We start from the raw sequence: 16,843 nt of genomic DNA, 5'->3' as shown, positions 1-16,843 counted from the left end.
ACAACTCTTGCCTACTCTGCCCACATGATAGTGTTGGCTGCTGGAGGCATGTGCTAGGCTGGGCTGGTTGGGTTTTGAGCCCTGTGGATGTGGAGAGCTCAGCTCTTGTCTGCAGAGCAGGCTTGGGGCAACCCAGCTTCCTGACCCTGTCTGTGCCTCTGGGAGCAAGCGAGCAGGTCCTTGAACACAGGCATGCTTATTGTTGAAGCCCTTATCCTCCAGGATGAGAAAGAGCAGGGAGCGGGGCTGGGTGACGTGCCCCCAGGGTGCCCTGTGGGGCAGAGGTAAGCACCTCTGGGCCTCCTTGCCCAGCCTCAGGAGGAGAGGGGAGGAGTGGAGACCTGGCTTCTACCGTCTGGAAGGACATGGGGCAGTTGCAGCTCCAGGAAGGGGATGAGACTGGATATGGGCAGGGTGGGGCTGTGCTGCTGCTTATTGCCCCGTGGCAGGGGTGCTGTGGAGGCGGTGAGGGCTGAAAAGGGCCAGGGAGGGAAGGGGGGAAGGGAGGGAAGCAGTAAGGTGGAGCAGGCCTGGCTGGAAAGAGCCAGGACTAAAGCTTCCTCTAGCATCTTGGGCCCAGGCCTTCTTCCTTCAGTGGAACGTCCCTTTGCTTCCAGCAGGAGGAGGCAGAAGAACCTAGGTCTGCAGGCTTTCCTGCCATGGTCTTACGAACAGGATAAGGCCCACCTTCCGGTTTGGGCACCTTCAAAGTGGCCTGTGAACCCCGAAAGGGCAAGAGCTGGGGTGCGATGTCCTTGTGCCCCTGTGACCCAGAAGCAGGTTCAATCTGTGCCTCACAGCACCACCGTGTGGCTGCCCCTGGGACTGCAGCCGCCTAACCGGGTGTGGCCCTGAGTGTGGAGCAAATCTGTCGATTTAAAATTATTAAAAAGGCCAGAACCTAGTTTAGAGAGAGTTTATTCAAGCACACATGTTAAGGACAGGGCTGCCCAGGAAGCACAAATTCCAAAGAATGGAAGTCAGCCTTCCTGTTCGAAGTGTAGGAGCTCGGGCTCATTTATGTAGACAAAGCCAGACAGAGGCTCTGTTGCCCAGACGGGAGCACAGTGACTGAATCTTGGCTGACTGCAACCTCTGCCTCCCAGGTTCAAGAGATTCTTGTGCCCCACCCTCCTGAAGAGCTGAGGTTACAGGCATGTGCCACCATGCCTGGCTCATTTTTGTATCTTTTAGTAGAGATCGGGTTTTGCCATGTTGGCCAGGCAGGTGTTGAACTCCTGGCCTCAAGTGATCTGCCCTCGGCCTCCTGGAGTGCTGAGATTACAGACATGAGCCGCCATGCCCAGACACCTATGTATGTCTTGATGCTTAGTCACAATGTTCTGATTAGTTGAGGCGGTCTTTTTCTTTCAGGAAAGGTATGTTTAACATTCCACACTGAAGATGTAATTGTCCCTGGGTCTTAGGTGATATCTAATCTGAGTTTAGTAAAGAACAATGAAAGAGGCAGTTAAACTGTAACAGAGATCGGTGACTGGAAGGGGGGCTGTGGTCTCTCCAGTCCCTTAGTTCAACCATCATCTAAGAAACAGAATTGCAAACATGCTACATGACTCAATCTCCAGAGCTCAGCTTTCCCCTTGGCATTTTACAAACCCTACGGAACTGCTCTGCCCATTATGTGACTGTCTGTGTTTATATTTAAATTGAAATTGAATATAAATTAAAATTCAGTCCTTCTGTCTCATTAGCCACATTTCAAGTGCTCCACGACACCTGTGGCCAGAGAGTGGGGGTATAGTCTAAAACACCTCCATTGGCGTAGAAACTTCTATGGACAGCACTGCTTTGGCCTGCCCTTGGGCGTGTTTTCCACAAGAGTGTTCATATTGAGGCTGTTTTCATCTCAGAAGAGTAGTGTTCCTTATTAATTAGGTGCCAAATTGGGGGACTAACAAGGTTAGCCACCAGGGTGACCAGTTTGACCACAGGCCACAGAGCCCTGTTTCCCTCCAGGCCTGGAATAGGCACCCCACAGGCTGCAAAAGAAGCCTGGTGGCTGCCTAGGAGGAACTCACGGCGTAGGTGGAGGCCAGGAACACTTTCTGGGACCTGCGGTGGGCAAGGATCTGCTGGTCAGAGGGGCCCCTAAGGGCATGGATGGGGCCGGACTCTGGCCTGGCTGTTAACAAGAGGACTGAGCCTGGGGAGACAAGTCCCTGTTTTCAGTACCACCTGCACCCCCCAGGGTGGCATCCTTGACTCCCCTTCTGGGCCGATACTGCCCTGCTTTCTCTGTCTCTTTCAGGGTGTGCTGTCCGACCTCACCAAAGTGACCCGGATGCATGGAATCGACCCCGTGGTGCTGGTCCTGATGGTGGGCGTGGTGATGTTCACCCTGGGGTTCGCCGGCTGTGTGGGGGCTCTGCGGGAGAATATCTGCCTGCTCAACTTTGTGAGTGGTCACAGAGACAAGAGTGGGATAGGATGGAATGGGGTGCAGGCTCTGTTGGGCAGGATTATATGTTACTTGGTCAGAGCAGGTGGCAGCTCTTATGAGCCTCCCCCAGGCCCCTGCCTGGGGGCAGGAGGCAGCCCTTTGCACCCTACTGTCTAGAGAAGCTGGTTCCTCTCGACAGGAGAATTACCCTCTGGTTTTTAGCCCTTGGTGGGAGGAGCCAGCTGCCTGTAGGCCAGCTCTACTCCTTGCTCCTTTGCCTTTTATCTTCTTTCAGAAGTTCTAAAAGAATTGTTTGTCTGCTACTGTCCTTTGCCCTTCCTGGCTAAGATCAAAAGATGTTGCAAGTAACCTTAAATCATTTCCCTTCTCCAAGGATGTGTGAGTCTATTGGATGTACAAGGCAGAATCCCAAATTTCCTGGCAGAACTGCAGATTACTAAGAGTTTAGTTTTATATTTAGATGCAAATTCATTTTTAGATATATTCAGTTAAATAATACCTGGTGGGGAAAACACATTATCATATTTTGCACTGTATTGTTTGTTGACTTGATTAGATCAAGCTCTCTCTTTCCTGGACATAATTTTAAAAGCAAAGCTATGGGCTTTTTTTTTTTCCTAATTTTTTCTCTGGAAAAAAAAAAAAAAACAACAGCTATGTTTAGCATCTTGCTTTTATGTGAACAGAGATTACGTTTTGGCAGGCCTCATGTGCATGTGTGTTTCCTTTTTCTTACTTTGAAAGATTACTCCACATTTGCTGGTTGTGGCAAGCTGCTTAGTGTCTTGTATGGCCAGTGATAATGTCTGTGAGAGCACAGACTGTAAGCTGGGAGTCTGCCCTGATGGGATATGGACCTGTGGTTGCACTGGCCCCTTGCAGAATGCCACCACTCCTTGTGGCCCGGGGCAGCCGAGAGCTTCTGGAGGGGTCTTTATGCAGCTGACGATCATATACTTTCATGCAGAGTTGGTACAGATAACATTGGCACTTCCAGAATTGTAAAGAGCCCTGCAGGGAACTCACATGTCCTGCATGAACTATGTGACCTTAGGCAAGCTATGTACCTAGTGACATAGCCATAGTTTTCTCATCCCTAAAGTGAGGTGACAGATATGTAGGCACTCAATGGGTTTGTGTGTGTAGGGGGAGTCGTCAGATAGTGTCTTGGGCACAGTGTCTGTCCTAAAGGAGCCGATACCCCAGGATGCTGCCCTGGAGGGTCCCAGTGGAACTGCTGGGGTAGGGCAGCCATTCGTTCATGTGATAGGATTTCCTCCTTGTCCAGGGAGGAGGGCTGCTTCATAGCAAATGACTGACACATTGGCTTGGAGTTTTCTCACACTTTTTCACTCATGTGACCATTATCAGCAATGCAGTGACATGGGTAGGGATAAATAACCTCTTTTTACAGATGAAGCGAAGTTGCCCAGAGTCACCCAGCTAACCAAGTGTGGGATTCTCGGGACCCCGGTGTGGGACTCTCAGGTGCAGAGCCCACGTTCTGCCGAGGATGGTGGTTCCGGGTCAGGTGGGGTTATGTGTGTGGGGGTGCAGGCTGGTGGGGTGGTCACTCCTGCTCTCGTCCCCTTCCCCTGCAGTTCTGTGGCACCATCGTGCTCATCTTCTTCCTGGAGCTGGCTGTGGCGGTGCTGGCCTTCCTGTTCCAGGACTGGGTGAGGGACCGATTCCGGGAGTTCTTCGAGAGCAACATCAAGTCCTACCGGGACGATATCGACCTGCAGAACCTCATCGACTCCCTTCAGAAAGCTGTAAGCACCTCCCCATTGGGCCCCTGATAGAGCATGCGCCCCCTTGTGGCCTGCTGTGCTGCCCGGAGCTGAGGCTAGCGGGGCACCAGGCCTTCTCTCCTCTGTGGGTTTTCTGCCTGCAGCTTGGCAGATGGCAGGGAGGCCGTGGAACAGGCCACCCCGCCTCTGGTCTATTCCACTTTGCCGACTTGTGGTTGCCCGGTGGGCCAGCCCTTTCCCGTTGGGATTGGACAGGCAAATCCAGCTGCACCTGAGAACACCCACCCCCATGTGCCTGGCCCTCCTCTTTCGGCCCCAGATCTTTCCAATCCTGCCCAATAGCCACACCAGCTGCAATCCTCCTTAGGCGCTGCATATCGTAAGGCATAGCTTCTTCCCCACAGCTCGTGACTCACCGTCTGAGGCTATTCCTATCCCCTTCCTCCCCGGGACCTTTTCCCCTTCCTTTTTAAGAAGCCAGGGCTGCCTGGAGGAAGCTTTGTCAGATCTAGCAGAATGTGACCTCCCTGGAATATGTGCCCAGGGGTTTGTCTAAGCAGTCCCAGGCTGTGGCCTTTACTCCATCTGGTCCCCATCCCTCTTATCCCTCTCATGCGTGACTGCACCTGGAGGCTTGGAACACAGCTGTCCCAGCCACCTGGGGAGGAACTCACTCCTTGGCCATGTCAGCCTGTGCAATGCAAGGCTCTTGTTTGATCTGTGTGCTGACGGAAAGCCCAGCTTCCTTAAGAACTTTTCATATGGAACACTTTGCTTTTGAGAAGAAAATAAATCAGAAACCATTAAAAATCTATGATTCACTCTCATTATTAACCAAAACTTGGTCACCTTTATTTCATGTATTATGGGATCCAGCAAAACTCATTTATGGTACCAAAGACCCTATCTGTATTGTTATTACTAATGTGTATTAGTCTGTGAAAGTCACCAAATCCCAGCCATGTTTTGATACCTCTCCTTTCTTTTCTGTTTAGTGCCACCATCCTTTTTACATTTTCACATACCCTTGGCTTGCTGGTGTCAGCATGCTAGGTTGTGGTTCATCCCTGCATTGCCTTAAAAACATAGTTTTCTCCATTGACTTCTTTTTCTTTTAAAAGTAAAACTTCTGGCCGGGCGTGGTGGCTCATGCCTGTAATCCCAGCACTTTGGGAGGCTGAGGCGGGTGGATCACGTGGTCAGGAGATCAAGACCATCCTGGTGAAACCCCGTCTCTACTAAAAATACAAAAAATTAGCTGGGCGTGGTGGTGGGCGCCTGTAGTCCCAGCTACTCGGGAGGCTGAGGCAGGAGAATGGCGTGAACCCGGGAGGCGGAGCTGGTAGTGAGCTGAGATCACGCCACTGCACTCTAGCCTGGGCGACAGCGAGACTCTGTCTCAAAAAAATAAATAATAATAATTTAAAAAAACTTCCCAGGAGAGGGATTCAGTAAATTACAGAGCTTCCTTGGGGTGAAATTTCGGGTAATCACTAAAGCAAGTGGAACAGTGGAGGTGTGGGGGAGACGATTTTACCTGAGAAGTAAGCAAAACAAAACAACCAGAAATCGCTGTTGTTATTTGTTGTGATTATTGCCATAACCACGTCAGCTGTAAGGGCAAATGCGAAAAGTTTTTTAGGGGAAGAGACACTGTCAACTTCACAATGATGCTTTCAGTGTTTGGTTTTTACAAATTTTGTAGTCAAATAAGGATTTTCTTTGTAGCCACACCAGATGATAGGAAGGGGAGGGCAGAGGCCCCAGGTGTGGGGCGGAGCTTTGATTGTGTTACCTTTCACCCTCATTGGACCTCTTTTCTGAGGAGCAGACACTTAGCAGCTGTTTTTTGTAAAGGGGTGAAAAGGGGAATTCGCTTGCAAGTTTCTCAGGGAGGAGAACAAACACTGCACACTAGGAAGTGTTCTCTTGTGGCAAGTAAAGGACCACACCAAGGTGCTGACAGGGCCTCAAAGGAGAGAGGCCACTCTCCTATCCTCTGAGGAGACTGGAAGGAGGAGTCTCCTTTGAAGAGGCTGGGAAGAAGGGCAAGCTCCCTGCTAAGGAGGGCCTGGGCTGGGTATGCTGTGCCCGGCAGTGGGGCCAGAGGGCTCCACTGAGCCAGCTATTTGGGTTGGACAGAGGAGGCACTGTGGCTGGGAGATACCTTCACCGCCATTTCCTTTTTATTTGTTTTTATTATTTTCTTTTTTTTTTTTTTTTTTTTTTTGAGACGGAGTCTCGCTTTGCCGCCCAGGCTGGAGTGCAGTGGCCGGATCTCAGCTCACTGCAAGCTCCGCCTCCCGGGTTCACGCCATTCTCCTGCCTCAGCCTCCCCAGTAGCTGGGACTACAGGCGCCCGCCACCTCGCCCGGCTAGTTTTTTGTATTTCTTAGTAGAGACGGGGTTTCACCGTGTCAGCCAGGATGGTCTTGATCTCCTGACCTCGTGATCCGCCCGTCTCGGCCTCCCAAAGTGCTGGGATTACAGGCTTGAGCCACCGCGCCCGGCCATTATTTCCTTTAACACATCAAAAGAGCATGTTCTCTCTCTCTCTCTTTCCTTTTTTCTCCTCCCTCCCTCCTTTCTTTTTTCTTTTTCTCTTTTCTTTCTTTCATTTCTTTCTCTTTCTCTCCCCTTTTTTCTCTCTCTCATTTCCTCTCTTTCTCTCTCTCTTTCCTTTCTTTCTTTCTCTTTTCTTTCTTTCTTTCTGATGGGCGGGGGTGGGGCGGGGGTGCAGTCTTGCTGTGTTGCCCAGATTTATTTCCAGCTCCTGGGCTCAAACCATCCTCCCATCTCAACCTTCCAAGTCGCTGAAGTTACAGGCCTGGGCTACAGCCCAGCTGTTTTCTTCTTAAAGGGCTGCCTATGTTGCCAGCTTAGCATCTCTGCACATGGGGGGTAGCGGGGCGGGCCCTGGTTTCTCTGCATGGTAGATGCCGGCAGACTTAGCTTGGCATCACCACGAACATTGCCCTGTGCTGGGCAGCCATGGCCCTGTCTTGGAGCCCCTAACAGTTCTGGCTTTTGTGGTTGCAGAACCAGTGCTGTGGCGCATATGGCCCTGAAGACTGGGATCTCAACGTCTACTTCAATTGCAGCGGTGCCAGCTACAGCCGAGAGAAGTGCGGGGTTCCCTTCTCCTGCTGCGTGCCAGATCCTGCGGTGAGTTGGCTTGTGCTGGGACACAGGGAGCCCGCCCTTCCTGAAGCCCAGCAGCTTTCCTGACTCCTCCAGTGCTCTGGGGTACTTTTCTTTCATGGAGGTCTGAGGAGCGGGTGTGTTCTCTCCACGCCCTCCTCAAGGCTGCCCAGCTCTGAAATCCGATGTGTGTACATTCTAGGAACACTGCTTGCATGACCCACCCTGGCCTTGGTGTTCTGGGTGAGGCAGGAGAAAACAGTATTATTTCCCCGGGCTCAAGCAATTCTCTGGCCTCAACCTCCCAAGTAGATGGGACCACAGGCTTGAGCACCACTCCTGGCTAATTTTTGTATTTTTTGTAGAGATGGGGTTTCACCATGTTGCCCAGGCTGGTCTTGAACTCCTGGGCTCAAGGCGATCTGCCCATCTTAGCCTCCCAAAGTGCTGGGATTACAGGTGTGGGCCACTGCACCTGTCCTGTCCTTTCTATACCTATTTGCATTCCCAATCCAAGGCCAACGTCCTTGGGTTCCAGAAGCTATGTTCTTGAGGTGACCCGTGAAGGAGCTGTGAATTTTGCCTGAGCTGAGCCTGAGTAGAACTGGGCATGTTGCCAGCTCTCAGTGCAGTTATGTAAAGCCTGGTCCTGGGTTATGGGCTTTGAGAAGGCAGAGCATCACCACTATTATATGGGCAAGTTCTGCAGCCCAGGAGAGGCTCCGATTTGCTGAAACTGCACAGCTCTTCTGAGGTCTCCACTGCGACTGTGAAATGTACCAGTCTCGTAAGTGTTGCTTTTAGCACGTATAGTTCTTACCTCCAAGTATAGGTCTTACCTCCTAGCAAACTGTGGCCCCCAGGCCAAATCTGGCCTGTTATTTTTCCATGACCTGTGAGCTAAGAATGCTTTCAGATGTTTTTAAATGGTTGGAAATAAACCAAAAGAAGAATAATATTTTGGGGCACATGAAAATTATATGAAATTCAAATTTCAGTGTCCATGAAGTTTTCTTGAAATACAGCTATTCCTGTTTGTGTACAGATTGTCAGTGCCGGCTCTCATGTGTCTGAAATGTTCACTGTCTAGCCCTTCAGAGAAAGTTTGCCACTCTGTCCTGGCCTGAAGGATTAGTTGGTGTCGTGATTGAAGGATATGAGCTGTAATGGGATTTGCACAAATGTTTGCTAGTGTTTGGTCATGTCTTTTCTAGAGTCTCTTACCATTAGGTTCTTGAGACACCAAAAGCAGCTAATTTTTCTACTTTTCTTGCAGCAAAAAGTTGTGAACACACAGTGTGGATATGATGTCAGGATTCAGGTGAGAGCTCCAGTGTATACAAATTGAAGAGTTCTTTAGGTTTCATTCCCTATGGTTCAACATCCTGATTTAGCACAAGTGCAAACTGAAGTGGGGAAACTCGGGGCAGTGAAGCTCCTGATGCCACCTAAGCTGAGCATGGGCACAGGGTCACACACACCGCTTCCTGAGCTGGCGGCAGGACCCCTGGGAGCAGTAATGGTGATTCTAAGCCTTGTGAGCTGCAGTCCCAACAACTAGGAGTTGCTGCATTTAAAGAGGTGGGATGGAAGTTTTGAGGGACAAAGACTGCATTTTTAGGAGGCTCCTTGGCATCCCAGAAGATGTCTCTCGTTAAGAGGACAGCTGCAGGAGTGTATGTGCCTTGGTCTGGCCTCTGTGTGGAGGCAGTGGTGACAAAGAGGGAGGCAGGCATGGGGCAGGGGTGAGGCTCTGTCCTCCAGGACTTCCTTTAGGCTGTAGGGAGTGTGCTCTTGGATGCAAAGAGAAGCAAGACCCTACCCCACTCCAGTCCTTGTTCTAGTGGTTTTTGGTGATATGAATGACTGCTGTTCTAAAAGGGAGGAGTCTCGAGGAATCTGCAGAGACCCCTCCTGTTAGTTGTGCATACGAGGGATGTGTCCCTACAGCTTGGGCAACTGTCTTTCTTTAGGGATCTGCATTTTACAGGGAGAAACTTCTGTAAACTGAATGTTTATGTTTCCCCAAAATTCACATGTTAGAACTTAAGCCCCAATGTGATGGTATTAAGAGGTGGGGTCTTAGGGAGGGGATTGGGTCATGAGGGCAGAGTCCTTATGAGTGGGATGAGTGCCCTTATGAAAGAGGCCCAGAGAGCTTATTTGTCACTCCACTGTGTGAAGACACAGTGAGAGGGTGCCATCCATGAACCAGAAAGTGGGCCCTCATCCAACACCAAATTTGCCAGTGCCCTGATCTTGAACTTTCCAGCCCCCAGGACTGTGAGAAATAAATTTATGTTGTTTATAAGCCACATAATCTATAGTATTTTATTATAGTTGCCTGAATGGACTAAGATAAGAACCTGTATCAACATCAGCTTCCCTAATTATGAGTTGTTTTGCCACTTACATTAATTTGCAAAGGCTGCTGTCACAACATAACACAAACAGAAATTTAAGCCACAGCAGACATTTATTTTCTCACAGTTTGGAGGCTAGACGTCCAAAATCAAGGTGCTGGCAAGGTGGGTGCCTTTAGAGAGCTGTGATGGAAGGGTCTGTTCCAGGGCTCTCTCTTGGCTGCAGGTGGCTGTCCTCTCCCTGTGTCCTCATGTGGGCTCCCCTCTTGCATGTCTGTGTCCTGATCTCCTCTTCTTGGCATGATGCTCTTCATATTGGATTAGGGGGCACCCTGATGGCCTCATTGTAGCATAATTACCTCTGTAAAGAGCCCGTCTCCAAATACAATCACGTTCTGAGGTCCTGGGGGTTAGGACTTCAGTGTATGGATTTTGAAGACACAGTTTAGTCCCTAACACCTCTAAAGTTAGGGACTAATGCTCCATCGTGTTGCCATGGAGGAGGCTGATAGGTGTGAGGGGTCTGGGGCCGACTGCCCCGGGTGGGGTGGGCAGGGCTGGGGCGTGTGCTGGGATGGTTACTGATACCCCACCGGGGTCAGCACTGGAGGGAGCCGGTTGGCTGGTGACTGTTGCCTGGCCGAGCTTACCGGTGGGATGCCCGCTCTGAGAAGCACCCTTCTTCTCAGGAGACTCTGGATCCCCTTTTCCAGGTTTCTCTCCCTTTAAAGGCACATCCTCCTCCAAGCCTTCAAGTCCCTTCTCTTTCTCCAGATGTGGACACTGGGGAAGGGAATCTTGAGAAAGTTGGTCTTTAAATCTCTGGAGACCTGAAGGGGAACAGCCAGGGAGCCTTTGGTCAGACAGGTGGTGCGATGGCACAGTGCCCAGCGAGGGGCAGAGACTGGGAGGAGCCGACGAGCATCTCCTGGAGAGTCCTTGCCTGCCTCCTGGATCCCTCGTTCCCACCCTGCTTTGCACTGCTCCTTGGTGGAGTTCGCTAGGGGATCAGGGTGGGGACATTGTGTGTGCCAAAGGCTCAGGCCCCTGTGGTGTTTTCCTGCAGCTGAAGAGCAAGTGGGACGAGTCCATCTTCACGAAAGGCTGCATCCAGGCGCTGGAAAGCTGGCTCCCGCGGAACATTTACATTGTGGCTGGCGTCTTCATCGCCATCTCGCTGCTGCAGGTGTGTCCCGGGAGCCTGTGGGATTGGCAGGTGGCCTTTTTTCATTTGAGGTTGGGCCCTTAACATAGAGTGCATGGGTCCAGCTTGGGTATGGTATTAAGGAATTTGCAGAATTAAAAAAGGGATTCAACTGGATGTCCAAGGCTGAGAGGGTGTATGTGTGTAAACGTGTTGGGGAGGAGAATGGTGGCTTCCATAAATGCTACCTATAGGGGCGCCCTCTGGGCGGGGGCAGGCTGGGAGGGGCTTGTGGCCCTGCACAGGTTCTATTGGCAGCCCTCTCCAGAGGGCCCGGTGGGCTGCAGAAGGGTCACTGCCTGTCTGGAGGTGGGTCAGGAGTGTGCTCGGGGTGGGCCATCAAGTGCTGCAGATAGGGAGGCTAAACTCTTGGTCACCTGGGGCCTGAGGGTGGCCTGAGGCTCAGGTGTGTGCACTCGCCCCGGGACCTCTCCTCCTGTCTCTGGTCCCTGGGCTGGGATTGTCAGGTATCTTCCCTGTCCATGAGACATCCTCTGAGGCCCGCTGCCATTTGTGGCATCCTTTCCCCTCCCAGGCTGTGCTTGTTCATTTGAACCAGGTTTCACATGTGGGAGGATGTTGGTGGCTCAGCGGGCAGTGAGGCTTGGAGTGACTGGGCTGGTTGGTGACTGCCAGGAGAAGAAGTGGCAGAGAAAGTCAAGAATTCAGTGATCAGAGAAACCAGGAGTCTTTCCAGTGCTGTTCAGGGCTTCCAGGAAGCTGCAGCTTCTGGGTCCACTGATGCAGTTCTTGTGTGGAAAATAACACCATTTATAAAGTGTTTGACTCTGTTCTTTCCTGGAAGAGGGTGACTGAGGTGGACCCAGGGCCACCAGCCACCCACACATGCCTTCCTCCTTCAAGGAAGACTAAGAAATAGGAGGAAGCAACTGGAAAATGAAAGAAAAAGGTTATTTGTAAAATGGGAAAGGGAAGAATCAGACTTCAGAAGGACTGACTAGTCAAATTAGAACCACACAAGAATTTAAAGGGAAAAAAAGCCATTTCCAGAGGTCACCAAGTTCATGCTCGTCTGTTCACGTTAGAAGAACATCAGTCTTCTCTCACGATTTCCCGCTCACCAAGGTTGGGATGAACCTTCAGACATTAGCACAGCCGAAATTGGGGGTGGCCTTGGTCTTTTTGTGGAATCAACGTTTACGGGAAACACTCAAGATTTATTATTTTGGGAATCAGAAACAGTCAGGGTGACCCTGTTATTTTTGGTTTAACCCAGGGACAGGCGTGTCCTGCCCCATGGCTTGTGATGCACTTAATCATGTTGGAGGCAGGGCAGAGTGTCTCTTTTGCTTGTGCTGCCTGTGGTTTGCCTCTTCTAGGCTCTGGGGATGTAACAGACTAGACCCCAGAACCCCTTTTTGCGGGAGGAGTAGCTGTGCTGTGCCACTGGCTCCACGGTGCTATCTCTGCATCCTCAGTTGCAGTTGGGGCGGTGAGGAGAGGCATGCAGTGGGAGCTCCCAACCTCACCTTCCGCTCCCTGCCGTCTGCCTTTGGGCCCCAGCAATGGTCACTGACTCTGCTGGTGTTGGTTTCAGATATTTGGCATTTTCCTGGCAAGGACCCTGATCTCGGACATCGAGGCGGTGAAGGCCGGCCATCACTTCTGAGGAGCAGAGTTGAGGGAGCCAAGCTGAGCCACGCCGGGAAACTAGAGCCTTTCTCTGCCGTCAGCCCTAAGTCCAGAGGGAGAGGAGCCGACACCCCCAGAGCCAGCGCCCCATCTTCAGCCTCAGCGTGACGTGACCTCTCTGTTTCTGCTTGCTGGTGCTGAAGACCAAGGGACCCCCTTGTTACCTGCCCAGACTTGTGACTGTATCCCTCTGGAGTCTATCCAGAGACAGAGAATGTGTCTTTATGTGGGAGTGGTGACTCTGAAAGACAGAGAGGGCTCCTGTGGCTGCCAGGAGGGATTGACTCAGTTCCCCTGCAGCTCAAGCACGTCTGCAGGACACCCTGGTCCCCTCTCCACTGGCATCCAGACATCTGCTTTGGGTCAGCCCCATCTGTGGGTGGGCCATGGGTAGAGGGACCCACAGGCGTGGACAAGGCATCTCTCTCCATCAAGCCAAGCAGCACGGGGGCCTGCCTGTAACTGGGGAGGCGGATGTGGCCTTGCTGGGCCTCTGAGTGCCAGCGCAGTCTGCAGGGGCATGCACACGTCAGGGGTTGTTTGCAGGATCCTCAGCCATGTTCAAGTGAAGTAAGCCTGAGCCAGTGCGTGGACTGGTGCCACGGGAGTGCCTTGTCCACTGCCCCCCTTGTGTCCACCAGCTGTTCTCCCGGTGCCAGAACTGCCTCTGGTCTTGACAGCATTAAGCCCTGATGGCACTGGTGGGGTGGTGGGCATGGTTCTTCACTGAGAGCCGGCTCTCCTTTTCTTAAAGTGTGTAAATAGTTTATTTATAGGGGTAAGAATGTTCTCACACCATTTCACTTCCTCTTCCTCTCCTCCAGCATTCTCCTCTGAGCAGCCTTACATAGTGTCCACGGCTGGAGCCGACCCTTTTGAGTCCCCTCGAGTGTCTTAAGAACCAGCCCACAACAGCCTCTCCTTCCCCTCCACATACTGCAGCCTCCCTCCATGTATCCCACATACAAGCACTCCCCTACTCCCCAGCGTGGCCTCACTGTCTTCTGGTCTTGGTGCTACTGAAATTGTCACCCAGAACTTGAATCCTGACCCTCCCCACTGCAAGCCCAGGGAGCCCCAGCCCAAGATGGCTAGCCTGAAACAGTTGGCCAGGGCTCCTCTTGAGGCCGCGTACCCAGGGCTGGCTGGCCTGCCATTTGCTTCTCTCTGAGACAGCCGTTCTTCTGCAACCACGCCCCATGCCGAGCCACAACCCCAGGCTGCAGCTGCTCAGAAGGTCCGGGCGTTTTGTTTCTGGTGACCGGATATCGGTGGTCACTGGTCCACCCTTCCTGTCAGGGCTTGTCTGGGGCCTGCTCTTGGAAATGAAGTCTTCTTAAGTACTGAATAATTCCCCTGGGGATAGCTGGGGCATTTGTCTAGCTGGGCTACTTTCTAACGCTTTGCCATAGCTCGGACCACTTCTCATCGTTCAGGGATCGAGTGCAACCTTCAGTAACTTGCCGGAGTGTACATTCTAGTGTGGTGTATACTGGTGGCTGTTTGTTGATGATGATACTATCTTTTTTTTTTCCTGGTTTTTTTGTTTGTTTGTTTTTTACAATTTTCTGTAGACTAGGAGAAGAAGAATGCTTGTGTTTTTTGGAAGTGTGATGCTTCTCTTTGACTGCCAAACTCTTTTATGGAATATATCTTTATATTAATGCTGTTGTTTTGGTCGTTTTTGTTTGGGGTCACTATCAAGATGTTGCTAAGCATCTCAGTGGTAAACGCAGCTGCCAGAGGAGCCAAGGGCTAGGGTATGTAGAACTTACAGAAGGGTGGATGGTAGAGGCAGCCCATCATCAGCACAATCTGACTTACATTTCATTGAGTGCATTTTTTTTTTTTTTTTTTTTTAAGATTCTGTATGGCAGCACTTTCAGTCTAGAGGAAACATTGTTTTAGGTTATTTCTGTCCACCCCTGGGCGATAGTATTTATTGATCCAGGCAAAAGAGCTTGGGGCCACTGAGTCGAAGTGGGGACACAGGATTGAAGCCTGGGCACTGCCGCTGCACGAGCTGTGTGTCCTGGGTGTGCCAGCCTCTCTGAAGGGGGTTGGTGGTGGTGCCCGCCTCACTAGATGCCTCTGATCCAGCCTTCCCTGGGGGAGTGGGTGGCCGCAGACCCTCCCTGCCAGAGCTCCTGGAAGGCTCTTGTAGGCCTGACCCATCTATTCCTGTAGACCTAGTTCAGGATGAAGTCTCGGTGTGACTTGCAGAGTTGGGTTTGTCTTTCAACTATAGACCCTTCTGGCCATTCTCAGCCATATCATGTGACTCTGAATAGTTGGATGAGGAATGGAAAGAAAGCAAGGATGAGAGCCGGGCACTGGCAGTCTCCACCCAGCATCGGCTCTCTGCACAGAGGCACAGGGCAGGCCTCCTGTGCACTCCCCACTCAGCACTGGCCTGTCCTGAATCCCCGTCTTCCCTGGTTAGAGGCCAGCTGTGGCTGGCCTCTCCCCACCATGCACATGCTCACTTTAAAGCTTTGGGGTCCTTCCTGTACCCCCTTCCCAACCCTGGCCCACCCCCTCAGGATCTTGTCACGTTACTTTTCCTGTCCCTTCTTCCTGTCGCTGGCCTTCCTTTCCTCATCCTAAAAACTTGCCTAGGCCCTATGGCTCCCTCCTTTCTTTCCCGGGCAGCTTCTTATCTGGGCTGTCTGTACCCCTTCCTTTCCACCACCCACCATGCCCCACGTAGCTGAAAGCTGCTTATCCCAGTGGTCAACCCTGGCCTTCGGCCTCTAGCACCAGACACTGCACCTCCTGAACGTCCTCTGCTTCTCTGTTTCAGAGGCCTGGGCTCGCCAGTTCTCTGGCCTCTCCCATCCGTCTTCTCAGGACTCTGCTGCAGCTGTCCTCACCGGCCTCCAGGGAATCCCACTTCCCTCAGGGCAGGGCTGTGGGCTGGGCTGAAAAACCATCTGCATGGTCCACAAGAAGCCTGGCACTGGGTTTCCTCATGAATAACAATGAAAATTAAAGGGTGCAGAACCTTCCTGGAACATGGAATTTCTCTGGGAGATTCCATGCAGAGGCCACTGGGGAGGTGGGGGGCACGCATGTGAGTGTAGGTGGCTGCAGTGTTGGAAGGCTCCCAGCAGAGCAGAGAGCATCTCAGTCTCATCAGGGAACCCACCTCATGGCTTCTCAGCCAGCAGTCTCAGGAACATAGACTGCAGAGAACGGAGGGAGGCAGCAGTGGCCGCGGCACCTGAGGCATCCTGCTGTCATGGGAAGGTCTCTGCCCAAATGTCAGATGCATCAGCCTGTCACCCACTGATCCAGAGCTTTCAGCTGTGCTGGTTGGGGGTGGGGGGTGGAGTGCTGAATGACCTTCATGGGTGGGCCTTTCCAGCTCTAGGGTCATACGGGTGTTTGTCCACAGAACCACAGTTTTTAGGTTGTGTGTCCGGGACTATGGGAACATGTCCCCCATGATGGATCTTGGTAGAGACACTTCCCTGTGTCTGTCATCGTGTCCAGGAGAATGCTGCAGGTTACTACCTACAGCCCTGTTCTCATTCATCTGGATGCCCTCCAGAAATCTGGGGAACCATACACCTTTAGAGCCTTTTTAGCTCCTTATCAAGTTGGCAAGGCTTGGCCATTCCTGTTCAAGGCTGCATTAAAGGCACATTCACCATCCTGGCTAACACGGTGAAACCCCGTTTCTACAAAAAATTAGCTGGGCGTAGTGGCGGGCACCTATAGTCCCAGCTACTTGGGAGACTGAGGCAGGAGAATGGTGATAACCTGGGAGGTGGAGCTTGCAGTGAGCCGAGATCGTGCCACTGCACTCCAGCCTGGGTGACACAGCGAGACAACGTCTTAAAAAAAAAAAAAGGCACGTCCATTCTCAAATGCTTTTGACGTCTCCAGGGTACCTCAGGACAACATGAAGTGGGCATTGTAGAATTTGGGTCTACTGTGTTACTTTGGAAGAAAAAGTTAAGGGTACTTTTAAGTGGATACTGTTTTGATGAGACTGCCAACTTCAGGGAGCCCAGCTTTGGAGAAGGAGGACGTGAGTATTCCTTATAAGGGTCCAAAACAATTCTTTCTTCACTTGGCTTTCTTTCTGTGCTCTGCATCTTATATTCCAGCAGGGGCTTCCAATGCGTGGTTTAATAACTACCAGAAATGGCCGGGTGCAGTGGCTGATGCCTGTAATCCCAGCACTTTGGGAGGCTGAGGCAGGCAGATCACTTGAGGCCAGGAGTTCGAGACCAGCCTGGACAACATGGTGACATCCAGTTTCTGCTAAAAATACAAAAATTAGTCGGGTATGGTGCTGTGC

General features: G+C 51.7%; 1 protein-coding gene across 4 annotated transcripts in view; it reads left to right on the top strand.

Moving 5' to 3' along the window:
• TSPAN14 (tetraspanin 14) overlaps positions 1–14,198 on the top strand; it is a 64,420-nt gene extending 50,222 nt beyond the window's left edge. For all 4 annotated transcript variants that reach the window (XM_028826409.2, XM_077946482.1, XM_077946483.1 and 1 more), the window contains exons 4-9: positions 2,270–2,416; positions 4,024–4,194; positions 7,213–7,338; positions 8,591–8,635; positions 10,744–10,863; positions 12,440–14,198. In XM_028826409.2, coding sequence (XP_028682242.1) covers positions 2,270–2,416; positions 4,024–4,194; positions 7,213–7,338; positions 8,591–8,635; positions 10,744–10,863; positions 12,440–12,511 — 681 coding nt within the window. In that variant the 3' untranslated portion in view covers positions 12,512–14,198. The remainder of the gene's footprint in view (positions 1–2,269; positions 2,417–4,023; positions 4,195–7,212; positions 7,339–8,590; positions 8,636–10,743; positions 10,864–12,439) is intronic.
• Positions 14,199–16,843: the final 2,645 nt, after the last annotated feature.

The sequence above is a fragment of the Macaca mulatta genome, chromosome 9 (genome assembly GCF_049350105.2).
Source record: "Macaca mulatta isolate MMU2019108-1 chromosome 9, T2T-MMU8v2.0, whole genome shotgun sequence".
NCBI classification, from domain to species: domain Eukaryota; kingdom Metazoa; phylum Chordata; class Mammalia; order Primates; family Cercopithecidae; genus Macaca; species Macaca mulatta.
Note: the sequence above shows the minus strand (reverse complement) of the source record. Positions and strands in the feature narration are given on the sequence as shown.